This window comes from Peromyscus californicus, unplaced genomic scaffold (assembly GCF_007827085.1).
Source record: "Peromyscus californicus insignis strain IS unplaced genomic scaffold, ASM782708v3 Scaffold_4__1_contigs__length_199733344, whole genome shotgun sequence".
Taxonomy (NCBI): domain Eukaryota; kingdom Metazoa; phylum Chordata; class Mammalia; order Rodentia; family Cricetidae; genus Peromyscus; species Peromyscus californicus.
In genome coordinates, this window is record NW_026294562.1 from 114,109,112 (window position 1) to 114,126,038 (window position 16,927).

General features: G+C 39.3%; 1 protein-coding gene across 1 annotated transcript in view; it reads right to left on the bottom strand.

Moving 5' to 3' along the window:
• Rab38 (RAB38, member RAS oncogene family) overlaps positions 1–14,350 on the bottom strand; it is a 63,757-nt gene extending 49,407 nt beyond the window's left edge. Inside the window, exon 1 of the mRNA XM_052763502.1 lies at positions 14,031–14,350. Coding sequence (XP_052619462.1) covers positions 14,031–14,232 — 202 coding nt within the window. The 5' untranslated portion in view covers positions 14,233–14,350. The remainder of the gene's footprint in view (positions 1–14,030) is intronic.
• Between the last annotated feature and the right edge of the window lie 2,577 nt (positions 14,351–16,927).

The window sequence follows — 16,927 nt, forward strand, 5'->3', positions numbered from 1 at the left end:
CACTTTTAAAGACCCTCTAGGTGACATTAATATATGCCCTAGTCTTATAACTCCAGTTTTGAACTACCCACAAAAGGTAATTCTTACTCTTATTCTTTGTCATTTTAGTTGTTCATTATTCACACAAATTTAAGAAAAAGTATTTTTATTAACACTATACATAATGCTGTATGTCTTTTGTCTCCATCTACTTTTACAACTTCATCTCACTTCCTTCAAAATGCGTTATGGCCCAGTCATATTGGAAAATTCGTCTCCCTAAGAGTCTTAGGCAGCTTTTATGTGAGCGCTAGGGATTTGAACTTGGGTCCTCATGAGCTCTCTTATTCTTTGAACCATCTCCCCAGGCCCACACCGTTGACTTATCCTACATTGTGGTGATCATTTATTATGGTATGTATTCATGCTTCACCCTCTCTCATGGCACTGAAAATCTCAGAGAGCAGGTTAGTCATGTTTTGATGCTGTAAAGCTCGAGGGCCATTTCTTCCTCTTTTGGATACAGTGAGAGCACAGAATGTGATAATGAAAATAAATTGAGTTGAAAGTTTCATTTTTTCTACAATCCATCAGCATATATTCACAAGCCACTGGTACATGCTGGCATACTTACTTTATAATCAACTCTCATTTCTAGTGAATAAATAAATAAGTGTTCATTGAAGGAGAAAAATCAACATTATTCTACCAAGGTCACGTACGTATCTGTTGCAGTAAGTTTCAGACTAGAAGGCTATATACTTTGGTAGCCATTCTCATCCTTAAGGAATTGTCCCTTGTGATGAATTTACTATAAATAGTATTTTGGGGGAGTTATGGTCCAATCATAAGATCTAAAGGGGACATATATGTTCTCTGTACTTACATGACTAGTATATGAAAAGAAGAAAACCAATATAAAAAATCAAAAGTAAATATAGCTATTTCATAATGCTCTGAAAGAAAAATAATCAAATTATTTAGTTCCTGCTGTAGTGAAAAGAACACTGAGCTGTCAATACAGAAAGCTTGTTCCGAAGGCTTAGGGAAACCCATGTACTCCAATAGATAACATCTTATGAAAGTTTTCTTGTTTTTAGGTGCCTCAGAGCTCATCTGGTGGAAGGATTTTAATCTCTTCTCTCCTCACTATTTTTCCCTGATATGCCAGTGACAGACAGGTATCTATTAATCACTAGTTTTCCTCATTTAGGCATAGATTATACTTAGTACCAACCTCTTATAATCACCCCTGAAACACTACCAACTAATCCACAACCATGATCAAATTTTTATCACCCCATGACCAGCTTTGAACTCTGTACAGTTAAAGTTCATTAAGGTTCGTCTGCTGCATAAAGGAGACACTCTATGTTGTGATTGGACAGGAAGAGTCTCCTAAAAAGGTTCAAGTACTGAAAGTCTGAGCTTTACCCTAGCTGAGGAGACTGGATCATTAAGTTACTGTTTTCATATAGCCAAGGATGATTTCACACTGCACAGAGATGAGACCTGGCTGAAAGAAGACCTCGTCTGTGGGCCTCTCTCTTTCTTTCCCTCTCTCTCTCTCTTCCTCTCTCTCTCCATGTATATAGTAATGTTTCGAGTAAGAATGGCCTCCATAGGATCATAAATTTGAATGCTAAGTTATGAGGGAGTAGCACTATTTGAGAAGGATTAGCAAGTGTGGCCTTGTTGAGAGTAGATGCAGACTTGTTGGAGGAGTTGTGGTCTTGTTGGAGGATGTGTGTCACTGGAGGTGGACTTTGAAGTTTCAAAAGCCCATGCCAGGACTATTTCTCTCTGTGCTCGTGGATCAGGATGGATGTAGAACTCTCAGCTACTTCTCCAGTGCCATTTCTTCCCACCACCATGGTCTCTGCCATGATAATGGACTAAACCTCTGAAACTGTAAACAAGCCCCCAGTTAAATGCTTTATTTTATAAGAGTTGCCTTGGTCATGGTGTCTCTTCACAGCAATGGAAAAGTAACTAAGATATCTGCATGTGTGTTTGGGGTGGGTGAGTGGGGTATGTTGTTGGAGTAGATGTAGTCTTGTTGGAGGAGTTGTGGCCGTGTTGGAGGAAGTGTGTCAATGAAGGTGGGCTTTGAGGTTTCATATTTATGTGATGTGATGTGATGTGTGTGTGTGTGTGTGTGTGTGTGTGTGTGTGTGTGTGTGTGTGTGTGTTATCTTTTCCCTGTCTTTCTTTCCTAGGTTTCTTGGGTGCAATGAGATGATAAAAATAAACCTTTTTACTTTATTAAGTGTTTTTCCCTCAGATAGTTTGTCACAGTGCCAGAAAAGCTAGCTAATAGCCCTAATCCCTTAGCTCCTTCCCAACAGACAAGTGTAAGCTTACCAAGTCTTAAACATGCCTATCTTGTCTGTATATTCTTCACTGTACTTCTACTTGAACTGGAATAAACCATTTCATCATGCAACAATAAACAAACAAACAAACAAACAAAACATTGTAATGTTTATGATTTTCTAGGAATTATTCCAGCAATTAGAAAAAAATTTCTTTGACTCCATGGTGATTACATTCCACTGGTGAGAGGTAAACAGCAAATTTAAAAAGAAGTAAGTTAAATTGAAAGAATACTATTTATGTGGTTTTAAAAAAACATCATGAGGAGAAAAAAATGAAGCAGGAAAAGAGAAAAAAAGTATTCTGAGGGTAGGGACAGAATTTTAAAAGGTGGATAAGGAACCGTCCAGAAAATGTATATCATTTGAGCAAACACCAGAAGCATAAAGTAAGAAACTACATGAACATTTTGTAGGTTTAAACAGAGGGAATGCCTGGCACAAAGATAAAGAAACACAGGTCAGTCTGGCAAGTCTTTGGGAAGTAGTAAAGGGATTAGGTGGGATACCAAAGACTGCTCACACGTCAGAGTACACTGGGATAAAACAGAGACCAGGAGGTCCAGAGGATAAACAGTTTGGTGCCATGGTATTGATTCTGTCTTTAATTCCAGGCAAGATATGAAAATACTGAAGGATTGCAAGCTGATGAGAAATCACAGATTAGTAAGGGTGCTGCATTGAGAAACGGTTTGTGGGAGTGAAGACAGAACTGGAGACACCAGTTAGGAAGGTATTGCAATGACTAGCGAGAGCCTATTATTTGAACTAAAATAGTAGTTGTGAGGATTGTTTGTTTTCTGTATACAACTGGAGATGGAGATAGCAGAGGAATTGTGCAGGGAATAATTCAGGTATGACTCCTAGACCCTCAAAGAAAACATGGCTTTACCACAGCTAGGATAGGGATGGAGGCAGTCAGGGCTGTAGATTTAACTTATTCTCTTTTAATTTCTATATATTACTACCAAATTCACTTTCCATGGCACTGTGTCTCAGTATCAACACTTGTAGAGATTCATGTGCTTAGAGCCTGGAGCTGAGGTATATAATTAGAAGTTAGACTGCTAATGTGTGATGTGATCCACATCAGGTTTCAAACAATTTAAATTATTCCCTTCGGACCATTATAATAGAAAGGAAGTGGTATCATAACTATCCACATATTGGAATATTTGAAAATTTCTGAACACTTGGAAATACAGGACTCATATTAATTATAAACTAGCTCCATATATGATTCGCTTGTGAACACTTTTGAACTAACCAATACTAAACTCCTAAATTTCCATTTTAAGGAGGAAATATGCTGAGACAACTACTTCCTTCATATAGTCATGTTCAAGAAAAAAACATTTTAGATGTAAGTTTTGCATTCATAATATTTTAATAAAATAAGTACCTTCTTTCTAACCAAAATATGTAGCAATCAGTGAAAGATACAATTTTATTTTCTCAGAAACCACTGCAACTGGTCCATTGTTGTATGGTTCCAATTAGGAATTACTTAGGACATCCTGGTGGTTTCTGTTTTGTTCTGCTTTGCTTTGCTTTTTCATCAAAGTACATGAACATACTTTGGTTTATTCAAATAGAAAAGCACAGACCCAAGGCCGTGGAGAAGCTTGGTTCCCATTTCTTAGGGGAAGGGGAGCAATTGCTTGAGTTATCCAAAACTGGGAATACATTTTCAGAAAGCCTTTTAAAAGATGAACATTTGCCTTCTGGTCCCCTGTGGGAATTTGGGGATTGTCTACCTAAGAGTTGTGTTAAGAGCAAATCAAACTATGCCTTGTTAGTCTCTGCTAAGTCCTGTGTCTAATACTGAAACCTTCACGTTAAGGTGACCAACTCTCACTACAACATAACCTCTTCCGTATCTTCCTCCAAACCAAATTCTACCCAGCCTTCAGTGTTGAACCCAAGCCCAGCCTTCCTGGAAACTATGACTATTTGCCTTTGCACTCATTTCTCTGTAGGTTCCCATAGCAGTGACTCATTATATCACCCTCTCGGCTATTTCACTCAACACCTGTTTGTAGGATTTTTCATGTTCTTCAAGCCTCTACAGTGTGTCCCCAGTGACACTGCAGACACCTCAAACCACGTATTCAATTACTCAATCACAGTACCCATGTCTGCACAGCACGTAGACCCTAAGAGGCTCTAAGTGTGTGCTCCTAATAGATTTACATAACACATGAAACTAGCAATACAGAGACTTCGTATAACAAAGTGAATATTACATTAGTGAGAAGGAGCCCTGGCAAGGAAAGGAGTAGACCAAATAGAGCAGAATCTTAGATCCCGTGTTTTTACTGCCTATTCCTACTAAACTGTTCATAAAGATCTCAACATTTGTGTAATTCAGAACTACACGGGCACTTCTCATCATTTTAGATCTCCTGTAGACACCTCTAATTTCATTCTCTTGGTAGTTAACATTTCTTGAATCTATCCATCAGGAATAAACAAGTTATCTATGATATATTTAACTGAACCAAAATGTGCAAGAAAATATGACTCCATAATTTTTTTTACTCTGTAACCCAAGGTAGTTTTGAGTTTGTGATCCTCCTGCTTCGCATACCAAGTGCTAAGATCATAGGTGTACACTACCTTCCCTGATCTTAATTTTTAAAATTTTATGATGCCTTTCATTACAATTATTAAACACCAACAATTTGTAACTAAAAATTTTGTTGCTCTAAAATTACTAATAGTCAACCTAAAATATGTTCATGAAATGATAAGCTTAATACATCCAATGGAAAACAAACTTTGAATTACTTAGCATTCAAAATAGTAGCTCTAAGTAGCCTTAAAGACAATTTAATACATAACATATAAAAACACACTCTTAATTCCTAAATCTTGATTCCTGAAGGATTTCTAGACTCCTTTAGAAAACAAATTCCCCCAAACACATGCCAGAAATGCTCTAATATGCCCCCAGGAAACCCATGTGATATTTCAAAATCTTGGGGCAAACGCAGTAGTATTTGTGGTCAAGCACAAATAGTATCAGACACTATTAACTTAGGGTAGTTTAATTTTGAAAATTTCTGTCATAGAAAACAAGAATCATGCAAAGAATCAATGTGAACAGGAAATGGGGTTAGTGGGACCACTCTGTCTCAAGGTTTCAAGAGATCATTCTATAACCAAAGGCACACACATATCCCTAAACTGTAGTTTTTAAAAATCAAATAATAATAATTCTGTCTTATAAGTTATACTATTTTTCTCAAATGGATAATTATTTGCTAGAAGATACTTTTGTGTGTGTGTATAACAAAGCCTCATGTAGTCCAGGCTGGCCTTGAAATTGCTACACAGCCCAGGATGACCTTCACATTTTGATCCTTCTGCCTCCACCTCTGGAGTGCTGAGAATATAGGCAACATCACCAGGCCTGGCTGTACATAGTGCTGGAGATCAAACCTAGAGCTAAGATGTGTGCCAAGTAAACACTCTACTGATTGAGTTACATCCCTAACCCCAAAACATACGCTTATTAAGTCAGCTGGTGTTAATTTTTTTAAAGAACAGAATTTTTAGGTGCTTCTTTTGGCTGAAGGGCATAATAAGAAATTACTTTGACACTAAGAATTTGGTGAGTGAAGACTGTGAGATTTTCTGCCTTAGCCTCCAGATACTACTCTATTTTCCTTAAATTTAGAACACACATACATAAATACATATCCACAAAGAGATTGTCCTGTCACCATAGGAATTAGTTATTATTTGGATAGCGTGCAGCTATTCTTAGCTACGTTTCTCAAATAAGAGACTTCTGCCCCTCAGGTACTGTAGCATTCCAACCTAAAAGTCATATATGAGGATGGTTGTTATTAAGGCCAGTAACCATGAGCTTTCATTGATGATGGATGTAAAGAATTTAGTTACCCTATAGGCAAAATTTAAACTATCTATGAGTTGCAAAACTATTGTATCATTTCACCATATATTGGGAAGGATTATAGCATAGACTAGTCAGAAAATAGGAGTTGAGGCCATATAAATCACAAATCATAACTCAGCAGAATCCTTATCTGTATGCCTTTCAAAATTTTTATGTGCTTCTCATTTTTATAGCCTAAATAAGCAGAGTTTTCTTGTCTCCATGTAATAATAGTGTCCAGATAAGCTCATTGTGAGCAATAAATATAATGATGCATATGCCTACAATATGCCTGACCTTCAGTAAATAGAGCTATTAATAACACATTATATTGTAGAGGAAAACAGCTGTCTCGGCAAGGACTTTGAATCAATTTGTTTTGAACTTCCCCCTATGAATTAGACAGAAATTTTTGGAATCCCCCTTACACTATAAATATTTCATCTGTATTAGACTCGGGAAGTAAACAAGAAAGTTCATCATTCTTCCTGGGAGAGCAATTTTATGCAAGAGTGGTAAACCAATTAAAAGTTAAATTTGAATATAAATATAGGGAACAAAGGTTAACTAATGCATCAGGATAACATATACTACAAAAATTACAGAATCAGGAAAAAGATGACAAAACACTTAAAACAGTTCAGTCTTCTTAAATTCATGATCATAGCTTCAAATAATTAGGATTTTTCTTGATTGTGCTCTGAGATGACAGAGTCTAGATGGGCACACCTGTGGGAGATTATCTTGATTATGTTAAATGACATGGGAAGACCCAGCTTAACTATATGTTTGCCTGAACTGTATAAAACAGAGAAAGCGGGCCTGGGAGGAGGGGACTAGACCTACCTGGACTGAGTCTACCAGGTTGACCTCAGTCTGTGGGGAAGGCTTTGCCCTGGAGGAGATGGGAATGGGGGGGGGGGGCGTTGGGGGGAAGGTGAGGGGGACGGGAGGGGGGAGAACAAGGGAATCCGTGACCGATATGTAGAACTGAATTGTATTGCAAAATAAATTAAAATAAATTTAAAAAAAAAAAATAAGATGATACACATACACACATATCAGCACCACTACCACCAACACAACCAACATTACCACCACCACCACCGAATTTCATCCATATACATTGTTCTTAATCTAATAAACTAATATATGATCCAAAAAAAAAAAAAAAAACAGAGAAAGCAAGCTAAGCATTAACATGCATTTGTTCTTCTCTGCTTTCTGACTGTGAATATGATGCTTCAGGCTTCTGCTCTTGACTCCCCTACCTTGATGGACTGTGAGCTAGAAGAACCCCATTCTCACTTACATTGCTGCTGTTGGAATATTTTATTTCAATAGGAAAAGTAACTAGGACACCCTAAGTAGCATTTTCTCTTTCTTTACTTCTTTGCTGACCACGATCATCTAATTAAATTGTATACCAAAAAACTCATGGCTGAGTCTTCTGAAACTTGCAAAGGATATCTACAAAAGAACAAAATAACTTTTATACCAGACTTGGTAAGAGAAGTACTACAGGGCAAAAAAAGCAAAAAAGTCACATGAGATTGAAGGAGGAAGAAGCTACAGCTGACAAAAAAAAAAAAAAAAAATTGGGGGATTTCTGGAGAGGAGTTACTTTTCAAATGAGTCAAATATTAGCAAGGACTATGATATGTGGAAACAAAAAAAAAATCACATGGATCTGTAGAAAGACTAGACAAAGGATAGAGAGAATTAACATTGGACCAAACAGGGAATGCCAAGGAGTTAAAATGACTGAAATATAAATATCCCAATGGATAGTCAGTAGGATAGTTTTAATTTTAAAATTGTTGTTAAAGTGCCTGAGGATGTAGCTCCATGGTATATCCCTTGCATAGCCTTTACAAGGTTCTGAGCTCCATTCCTAGAACTATAGAAAAAAGATGTATGGTTAGCAACTGAACTGCGGATCCCTCTTGCCTATCCAATTCCCTGACCATTGAACTTCAGTGCTTGAGATAACATCAGACATCTAACGTTAAAAGGGGTGGGGGGTGTTACTTCTCCAGAGTGCACCAATAGTAAACATGGAATTAGTTCTACTATTAATAAGTTCTATGGGCCTGAGAATCCAACGCTAACCCCCTTCCAAATCATAGCTGCCTTGTCTCTAAAAGGACTTGCATGGTTTAGATGAGTACTTACAAGATGATGTAACTATAAAATTACTTTTAACAAGTTATTACTCCATTTAATATATTGAAAAATCACAAAGAAGATAGCTTTCCACTTGACCTTCAAATGAGTGACATTTTACTTCAAATTATGGAGATTTTGATAAATGAAGAATCACAGCTTTCATAGTCATATTTAAGTTCATTCCCCAGTTTTTATGTTTCCTGCACAATATTGAAAATTCTCCATTTCTACTTACTGTACACTCTGTTTAGCTGTAAGCTCACAATATGTCATTCCACATAGTGATCTGAAAACCTATAATTATCCAGGACAGAAAGGAGGCAACAAATTCTCCTGCAGAAATGGGTCCATCCTTGGATTCATTTTTGTTTTACTTGACATGCTTGTTTTCAAAAGTTAGCCTTTTCTATATATCTATATCCCTTGCCAAGACACTTAAACCTTATAAAATTCATGAGATAATTATTTTTAGACATAAATACTAAGGAAGTGGCCCAGTCCAAACCCTTCCTTCAGTTTAGTTCACAACATGAGAGTTTGGAAACTATAAAGCAGCCTACGATGGTGACCCAAGTGAATGAGAACAGACAGTATAGCTGAGTCCTGCATGGAAATGGAAATGCTGTTCTCATAAGTTGGGTCTTCTCAGATGTCACTGTCATGTAGAAGATGGCTGCAATGAAACTCCTCCATGGTGAAGAAACAGTCTATCTGCAAATATGATGTTTTATGTTGCATGTGTTGAATTTGGAGTTAGGTCTTGTGATGACCAGCAGACTCAGTCAAGTTTTACACACACACACACACACACACACACACACACACACACACACACACATTTCTGTTAGGCAAATATACTATTTCTGCCCTTCTGTGAGCAAGTCCCTTGCTTCTTTGATTCTTGACCTTCATTAGTATAAAATGACTTTGATACTATCTTCTCCATCTACATCAAGATCAAGCAGGAAATGTATGTAAAAGTAGTTTATACTAATGGCAACTATCATAATAAGAATAAAAATAGTAATGTGTTTATTATGTGTCAGGAGTATTCATGAATTAACTCATTTATTTCTTATAACAGCTCTAACAGATGCAAGTTCTGTTGCCCTCATCTTACAGACAAGGCGGAGGATATGAAACTTGTATGTCAAGACTCACAATTAAGAAAGGTAGGGAAAACTATCATGTATTACCTACAGTGCAGGCAAGGTGAGGCTATGATATTAACATTGGTGGAGGCTGAAAGAAAGAACATCTTCCAAATGTGATATCATAGACAAATAAAATAATTGCTATTCTATGAGTGGAACACCTGAGGTCCAGTAAGATTTCATGACTTGACCAATATCAAGTATTATATTTTCACCATATATAATCCGTACTACATATAGAATGTATCTGAAACACTGTACTGTTAAACCAGAGGAAGTAGAGAGGAGCTACTAGGAAAGGTGGGGAGGGGCATGGTCAACAGCCATGTTTTAAATTGTGACACTACCATATGCCAGCTATTTTACTAGGAAATTAAATGTCTTTGGACAACCATAAGAATAGGTGCTTAAAGGATGGTACCTGCTAGGTCTGCAATTGTCTTAACTCCTAAAGCTGTGTCCCAGAGTACATCAGATGCTTCAAGGAGAATTATTCATGTCTCTGAATGGGCTAATGTGGCAATTGCTAGTATCAGGTTTGGAGAGTAGTTAGAAAAGAAGTCTCAAGTGTAAACTCTGTTTTTTTCTTGGTTGATGTATATAGATAAGGGGAAATATAAACTCACATCTGAGCCAATGATAAAATTTTCAAAAAAAATATTTTCATTCATTTATTTCCATTTTCTCCATACTGGTATCTAATAACATCCAAAAAATTATGGGAGAAAATAAAGGATTACTGAACAACTAAAGAAAGGGAAAGGTGGGGAACAAGTGGGAGGAGCAGGGAAGGGGAAAGGATAAGCAAAATGTATCATATGAAGAAAATCTATTTTTAATAAAATAAAAAAATGAAAGAAGAAGGCTAGGATTATCTACCAACCAAAGAAAGGAAGAGGGCCTTATCCACAAGAACCCACTGCTTGTCAGGTACTCACAGGCTGGTGGACTTGCAGAACATAGTATGATTTCAAATCACAGAATAGGCACAATCCTGCCTGTCCACTGTTAACAGGTTCATCTTGGACAAAATAACATCTTTGACTCTACCAAGAACATCTGAACAGAGTTGACCCAGATGCTCCCTTGTGGTGTACTTGCTCAGATCTGGAGCAAACACTGTTCCCTGTGTGGTTTGGGGGAAATTACCTTGTTTCACAAGCCCTTCATGTCTTGAAACTTTCAGATTGGCTACTCAAAGTGACTATAAGATACATATCATGGGAATACAAATAAGGCCTTATATCACTGAATCAAATAAAATGCAAAGTCTACCTAGGGGAAAAAAATAAAAAACCTTTAACATAAGCTAGTATCATATTGGGCCAGAGTAAGTCCTTTCCATCTCATCAGGAGTGTCAAGGTTGAAGATAAATCTCAGTGGGCAAAGTAATTACCTAGCACGCACAAGTCCCTTAATTTTGTTCCCAGTATTGTATAAACCGAATATGGTGGCAATTGCATGTAACCTCAGCATTTGGGAAGTATAAGAAGATAAGACGTTTCAATCATCTTTAGCTTCACAGTGAGTTCAAGAGTAATCTGAGCTACATGGTCTCAACAACAAAACAAAACAAGGGGAGGGACTAGAGAAATGTCTCAGCAGTTAGGAGCTCTGTCTGCACTTGCAAAGGACCTACCTGAGTTCAATTCCCAGCACTCATTTGGTAGCTCAAAATTATCTGTAACTCCAGTTTCAGAGGATCCAATGCTCTCTTCTGGCTTCTATGTTCAATGCATACTCATTGTGTACAGACATATGTGCAGATAAAACATCCATACACATAAAGTAATATTTTTGTTTATAAGTTAAAAGAAAAGAATTTGAAAATTCTCAAAACTTGCTTCTTTATACATACACAGCATAGTTAAGAAAAACAGGATGGCATTCTGTGACTTGAGTGTACTACAAGACATACTAACCTAACTTGAATCTGAGTGAAGAGTTGAGGTTGGATTTCACATCACCTTATAGCCCAATATATTTTGAAACATTTATGTTACAACCATCCTATCCCCAGTTACCTAGCTTTTTACCTAAAAGAGTTTTCAACCTCTAACTCAGTAGTTCAGGGCATTTGAGTTTGAGGCTCTCAAAGAAAGAATGAACTGGGCATTACCACGAGGATGAAAGCCATTCTGCCTGCCAAATGGATCTCAGATCCTTCAGACTTTCTACTTGCACAGACTTCTGTGATTATAGCCTTCACCACAACTTTGGTCTGAAACTATGGCTTAGAAAAGGACTCCCAAGTCTGGGAGTTAAATTTTTCTGACAGCAAGTTTGGAACTTAACCTGCTTTATGCTGCAAAATGGGTGAGACTAAAAAATGATACTGGCATTTGAGGACAGGATATATGTGGGGTATAGGAATTGCATCTTATGAGGATTTAATTGCTACATGTATACCATGTTCCTCTTGTTTCATCTGTGTAATCGTTCAGAGAGTGGTAATTTAATGAGCTCCTGGATAGTAGGCATTATTGTCTTTACCTTGAACTATTGGTTATTCTTCTCCCATTTGGTGGAATAAAACACACTCCCTGTTTATAGGTAAGAAAAAAAAAACAGATTGGGGGATTTGTCAATAATCACATAATACATATGAAATAAAGCAAGATTCAGAAGGAGGTATTCCACAGTAGGTATCCCATTCTAGAATTTGAGCTCAGAATCATTATACCTTTCTCATCCTCCCATTTAGAAGAGAAAACTAAAACTCACAGATGTTTAACAAGGCTAGAGACATATTACTAGGACTTGAAATTAGTGCTAGTGACAGCTCCATCTTTTAAACAGTAAGCTATTCTAAACTGAGATCCTGGGGGCTTTGGTGCAGTCAGAAGACACCTCAAACACTAAAACACGCAGCAACAGAATCCACAGACTTGGAGGAAAACTTCGAAAGACTCTAGTTGATGCCATCTTCAAGTCTCCAACAGCTCATGTTTCTCTAAATCTGCTAAAGACTCCAAACTATGAACTTGTCTACACTAGCCTTATCATAAGACCTGTCAAAGCTCATGGTTACAAAAGCCCTGGGTCTCAAGACCAGAAATGTCCTTTCAGGAATCTTCTTCCTTGGTTCTCATTTCTAGTCATGACAAAATGTTTGCAGTCAAATGCACTAGCTGAAATGAATGTATTTTCTGAACAAGTATTGTTTACTTTAGATCTGGCACCTATCAAAGGGTTCTTGGTGCCCCAAACCATGAACAAAGATTAAGTAGGGCTATTTGAAGTGGACCATGGAGAATCTCATTGGAGCTTCAAACTTCTGAACAGGAAGATGCTGAGCCATTACTACCTTGCAGCTTAACAGGGATGCTGCTGATCAGGTAGGTGACTAAGCATCTAGAATAAGAGGCTAGCCCAGGTTACAAGCAGAAAAGTAGGACTCACTCTTGAGTGAAAACTGCCTCTTCAGTTTTCACTGTGCCTATGAGCTGGTATACCTGTTGGTCAAATTCTGGTTTCAAACACCATAAAAATGTTTACCAGATTTTGGATTTCTCAAAGAATACACCAGGATCAAATCAAGAAATCTTAAAAGCAAATGCCATGAACATTATCACAACCCCTACCCCTCTTCACCACCGCCATCTCTGCCACTGGGGAGGCAATAGCAAGTGGATCTCTATGAGTTTGAGGTCAGCTTGGTCTACATAGGGAATTCCAGGCTAGTCACAGTTAGATGGTAAGACCCTGTCTCAGAAAAAAACAGTTGTCCTAAAACACATACACAGTCTCCTTTCTGAGATAGACTATGGAGAGAGAGCCAGAGATATAAAGGGATGGAGAAGAGGTGAGTGGTATGGGAAGAGATAGTTTGTCCTAGATGTATACAAAATCAACAATCTCAAACTTTCTTGACTGAAGAGATGACCATAGTAGTGAAATTTGGAATAACCTAAGTTCCTGAAACTCGAGAATGGACAAACAAGAGTTAACCTGAAACAATCCTGTTCCCTCTTAAGTTTTCTAGGGGCTTCCCCTCTGCTGGCCAGAATGAAGGCCACGTGGGAAACTCTGGACTGAGTCTGGGCTACTTGTGTCCAGAAAAGGACTAGAATGGAAACAGAAGGGCGCTATAGTCTTCTGGGTCCCAGCCACAGACTGACTGCTCTGAACCCAGGAATCCCAGGGGAAAGTGGAAGAACCAGCTTGTGCCATGGCCACAGAATACCCAGTGAGAGCAAAGTTACTTCAAGTTGCAGCTAGGGTTGGGTAAGAATCCAACAGAAACAACAGCAAAACCAAGAAAACACTTTCTTTTCTTTGAAAGTAGGTTTCCAAGTCACTAGCCAAAGTTTCCTAGAGTGGACCACTCTGGCGATCTGGATCTCCTACTTGGTTGCACGCCAGGATCCCAGAACTGGAAATCAGCTGAAAAGTCACTCTCCACTCCCCCAACCCCTCCCCTTTGCGCGCGCTGCTCAGAGGCTCACCTGCAATGTCCCAGAGCTGCAAGCGCACTACGGTCTCTGGGTCCCAGTGGAGCACTTTCAGCGCGAAGTCCACACCAATGGTGGCCCGGTAGTGCGAGGAGAAGTTCTGGTGCACGTAGCGCTTGATGATGCTGGTCTTGCCCACACCCAGGTCGCCGATCACCAGCAGCTTGTACAGATGCTCCTTGTGCGGGGCCTGCATCCTGGAGGCCCGTCGGACTTGCAGAGCCTGGAGCCTGCCCTGGGAAGCGCAGCCGGGGCTTGGGCGCAGGAGGAGACCCAAGCGCTGTCTGGGCGCGTAGGCCGGGCGTGCTGGTGCAGGCTGGGGAGCTGGGGCGGAACTCCTCCCTCGGGGTTAATCCTCCTTCCTACACTGCGGTCTCCAAAGTGGGAGGAGACAGGAGAGACTCCTGGGACTACAAGCTAAAGGACCTGAGTGCTATTGACAATTCCAGCTCTTATTTGCACTGCACTTCATAACCTTTTGCAGAGAGTTTTCTCTCCTTTCGTCCAGGGCACAAACTTGTAAGCCGTGGGGTTTGTTTTCCATTATTCTACCAGGGAAAGAACTGAGTGTCAAAAAATACCCGGGTCTACTGAGGTTACCGAGCCCTGCTGCCACCCACACTGTGGTATGAGGTTGGGGAAAGCCATGAAAAATACCAGTGTAAAAGGCTCAACTCTTCGGTTTGGGTTGAGCTAGGCCCCTGAAATTGAATGACATTGGGCAACCCTTTGAATTCCTCAGCCTGGGTGTCCGTAAAATGGTAATGCTCTTAGCACCTTTTCACCTATTAAACCGTTAATGACCTTAATGAGGCCCCTCCCCTTGAGATGAAATGTTGAGGGTTTGCTAAACTTTCAGCCTCCACTCCCATCCTAAGGCATCCCAGCTATACTGAGCGACTAGACAACATGAGATCTTATCATTCGTTATAAGTAGCAACAAATGTTTATAAATCCTCTCACATACGCCACTTATTCATTCTGGCAGTCCTAAAAATCAGGGTAATTATTCTTCCTCTTTTACAAATGAGGAGCCCCGAGAACTGGATATACCTCACTAGTGTAAAGCAAACACCCGTTTCAAACCCTAGTCCGGCTGGTATCAACACCTTCTTTCTTACTCTTTCACACATAATGGTGTGCTCTATGCAGATATCTGTGTGCTTGTGGGAATATAAAAGAATCACAGACCCACAGCGGGATAAATGCACCCGTAAAATGGGAAAAAGAATGTGGAAACTCTGTGTGGGCTTGGCTGTTTATTTAGGGAGGCCAGAAAAGGTCTTCCTGGGCAGGTGAGTATTCCCTGAGGAGCTTAAGGAAGTGAGGAAAGGAACATGCGGATATTGGGAATCAGCATTTCTTGTCAAAATGGGTAATTTTTGTACTCATTACGATCAGAAGGGAAGGGAGCTCAGTCTGAGTAATCTTATTTCATCTTTACATTCCTTTATGAAGTGAGAAATTTGTGCAGCTATAAAGGAGGAAAGCAAGATTCAGAGCTGCCCTCCCAAGGTACCATATAGCTAGAGAGTATAAGAAATGAGATGTAAACTATGTAAAATAGTGGATGAAAAGTTTGCTATGGCCCAAGTCTTTCTGCTCTGCTTCTCTGAAATTACATAATACCTTCACCTTCAGCCTCCATTAGCCCTTCATGAGCAGAGAGATCCTTTCCTGGGTGACTACACACATGCACCTATATGAACTTTGGTTTTCAGAACAAAAGAAAATAATAATGTCTAAATGACCTGAGGGGTGTGTGTGTGTGTGTGTGTGTGTGTGTGTGTGTGTGTGTGTGTGTGTGTAGTAGGTGCCTATTAACTGTGACTAAATGACAGCTCTTAATGGGAAATGACAGGCAAGTTTTAACTCTGTCAGTATGGGTTTCTCAGCTTTGTTTCTCCTTACAGGAGAATTCAGAAGCTTTTCTCATAATGGAACACTAAGGGAAGATGTGTAGAACCATTCTGGCTTCTTTGTTGAAATGCATAGGTATCTGGGTAAGCATCATCCATTGGTTTCCACATACACAATGTGCAGATTATATCTAACAAGTAAGAGAAACATTCTGCCTACTGACAGAATTGTCCAATACTGTATCTTCACTTCCCAGGAAGAGCCCTAGGGAACTGGAAGTACTTAAACCTTTTTATCATCAACAAAATCAGAGATTCTGACAAAATAAGACCCTTGCCAGATCCCAAACCACACCTCTGTAGATATGAAAATAAACACACAGACAAACAAACAAACAATCCTTATTGTAGGCAAAGATCTGATGGAAGAAACTAGCAGATGGGTAGAATTTTGAGACACAATATGGCCCATCCCTCACTATTACGCCTGACCCAACATATTTTCAGGCCCCGGCCTGTTTCCCAAGCCAGATACCAGCTGTGTCATCTTGACCTTGATCTGATCTCTCTGGTTAGGAACACTTTGGGACATTGGATATTCAAATGTATGATTTAGGACAGGTGGAACAAGACTCAGGACTTCTGGAGCCAATGTGTATAAAAATGGACAGGGGCGGGGGGGGGGGGGGGGGGCTCTTTAAGCAAAAGAACACAAAGTTAAAACTTAAAAAGTAGGTCTAGGGCCATGGAAGGAGCCCTGCCATGTCTGTTTAGATGACCTTCTCAGGAACTGTACCCAACTAGAGTTATCAGCACTCTGACTAGGCAGGGTTTGTGTGTAATTTGTTTCCATAGGTATTCATTGTAGTCTTATGACAATTCCTCATAATGGGAAGACATTACTCTCAGTTTCTTTTTAAACCCTTTAGACCTCAGTGGCGTGGGAAGTACAGGCTAGCAGTCCAGTGAAACCTAACTAGGTCCCTGAACCTGTAAGGGCACCGTCTCAATATCATATTTGCATCAGGGAAA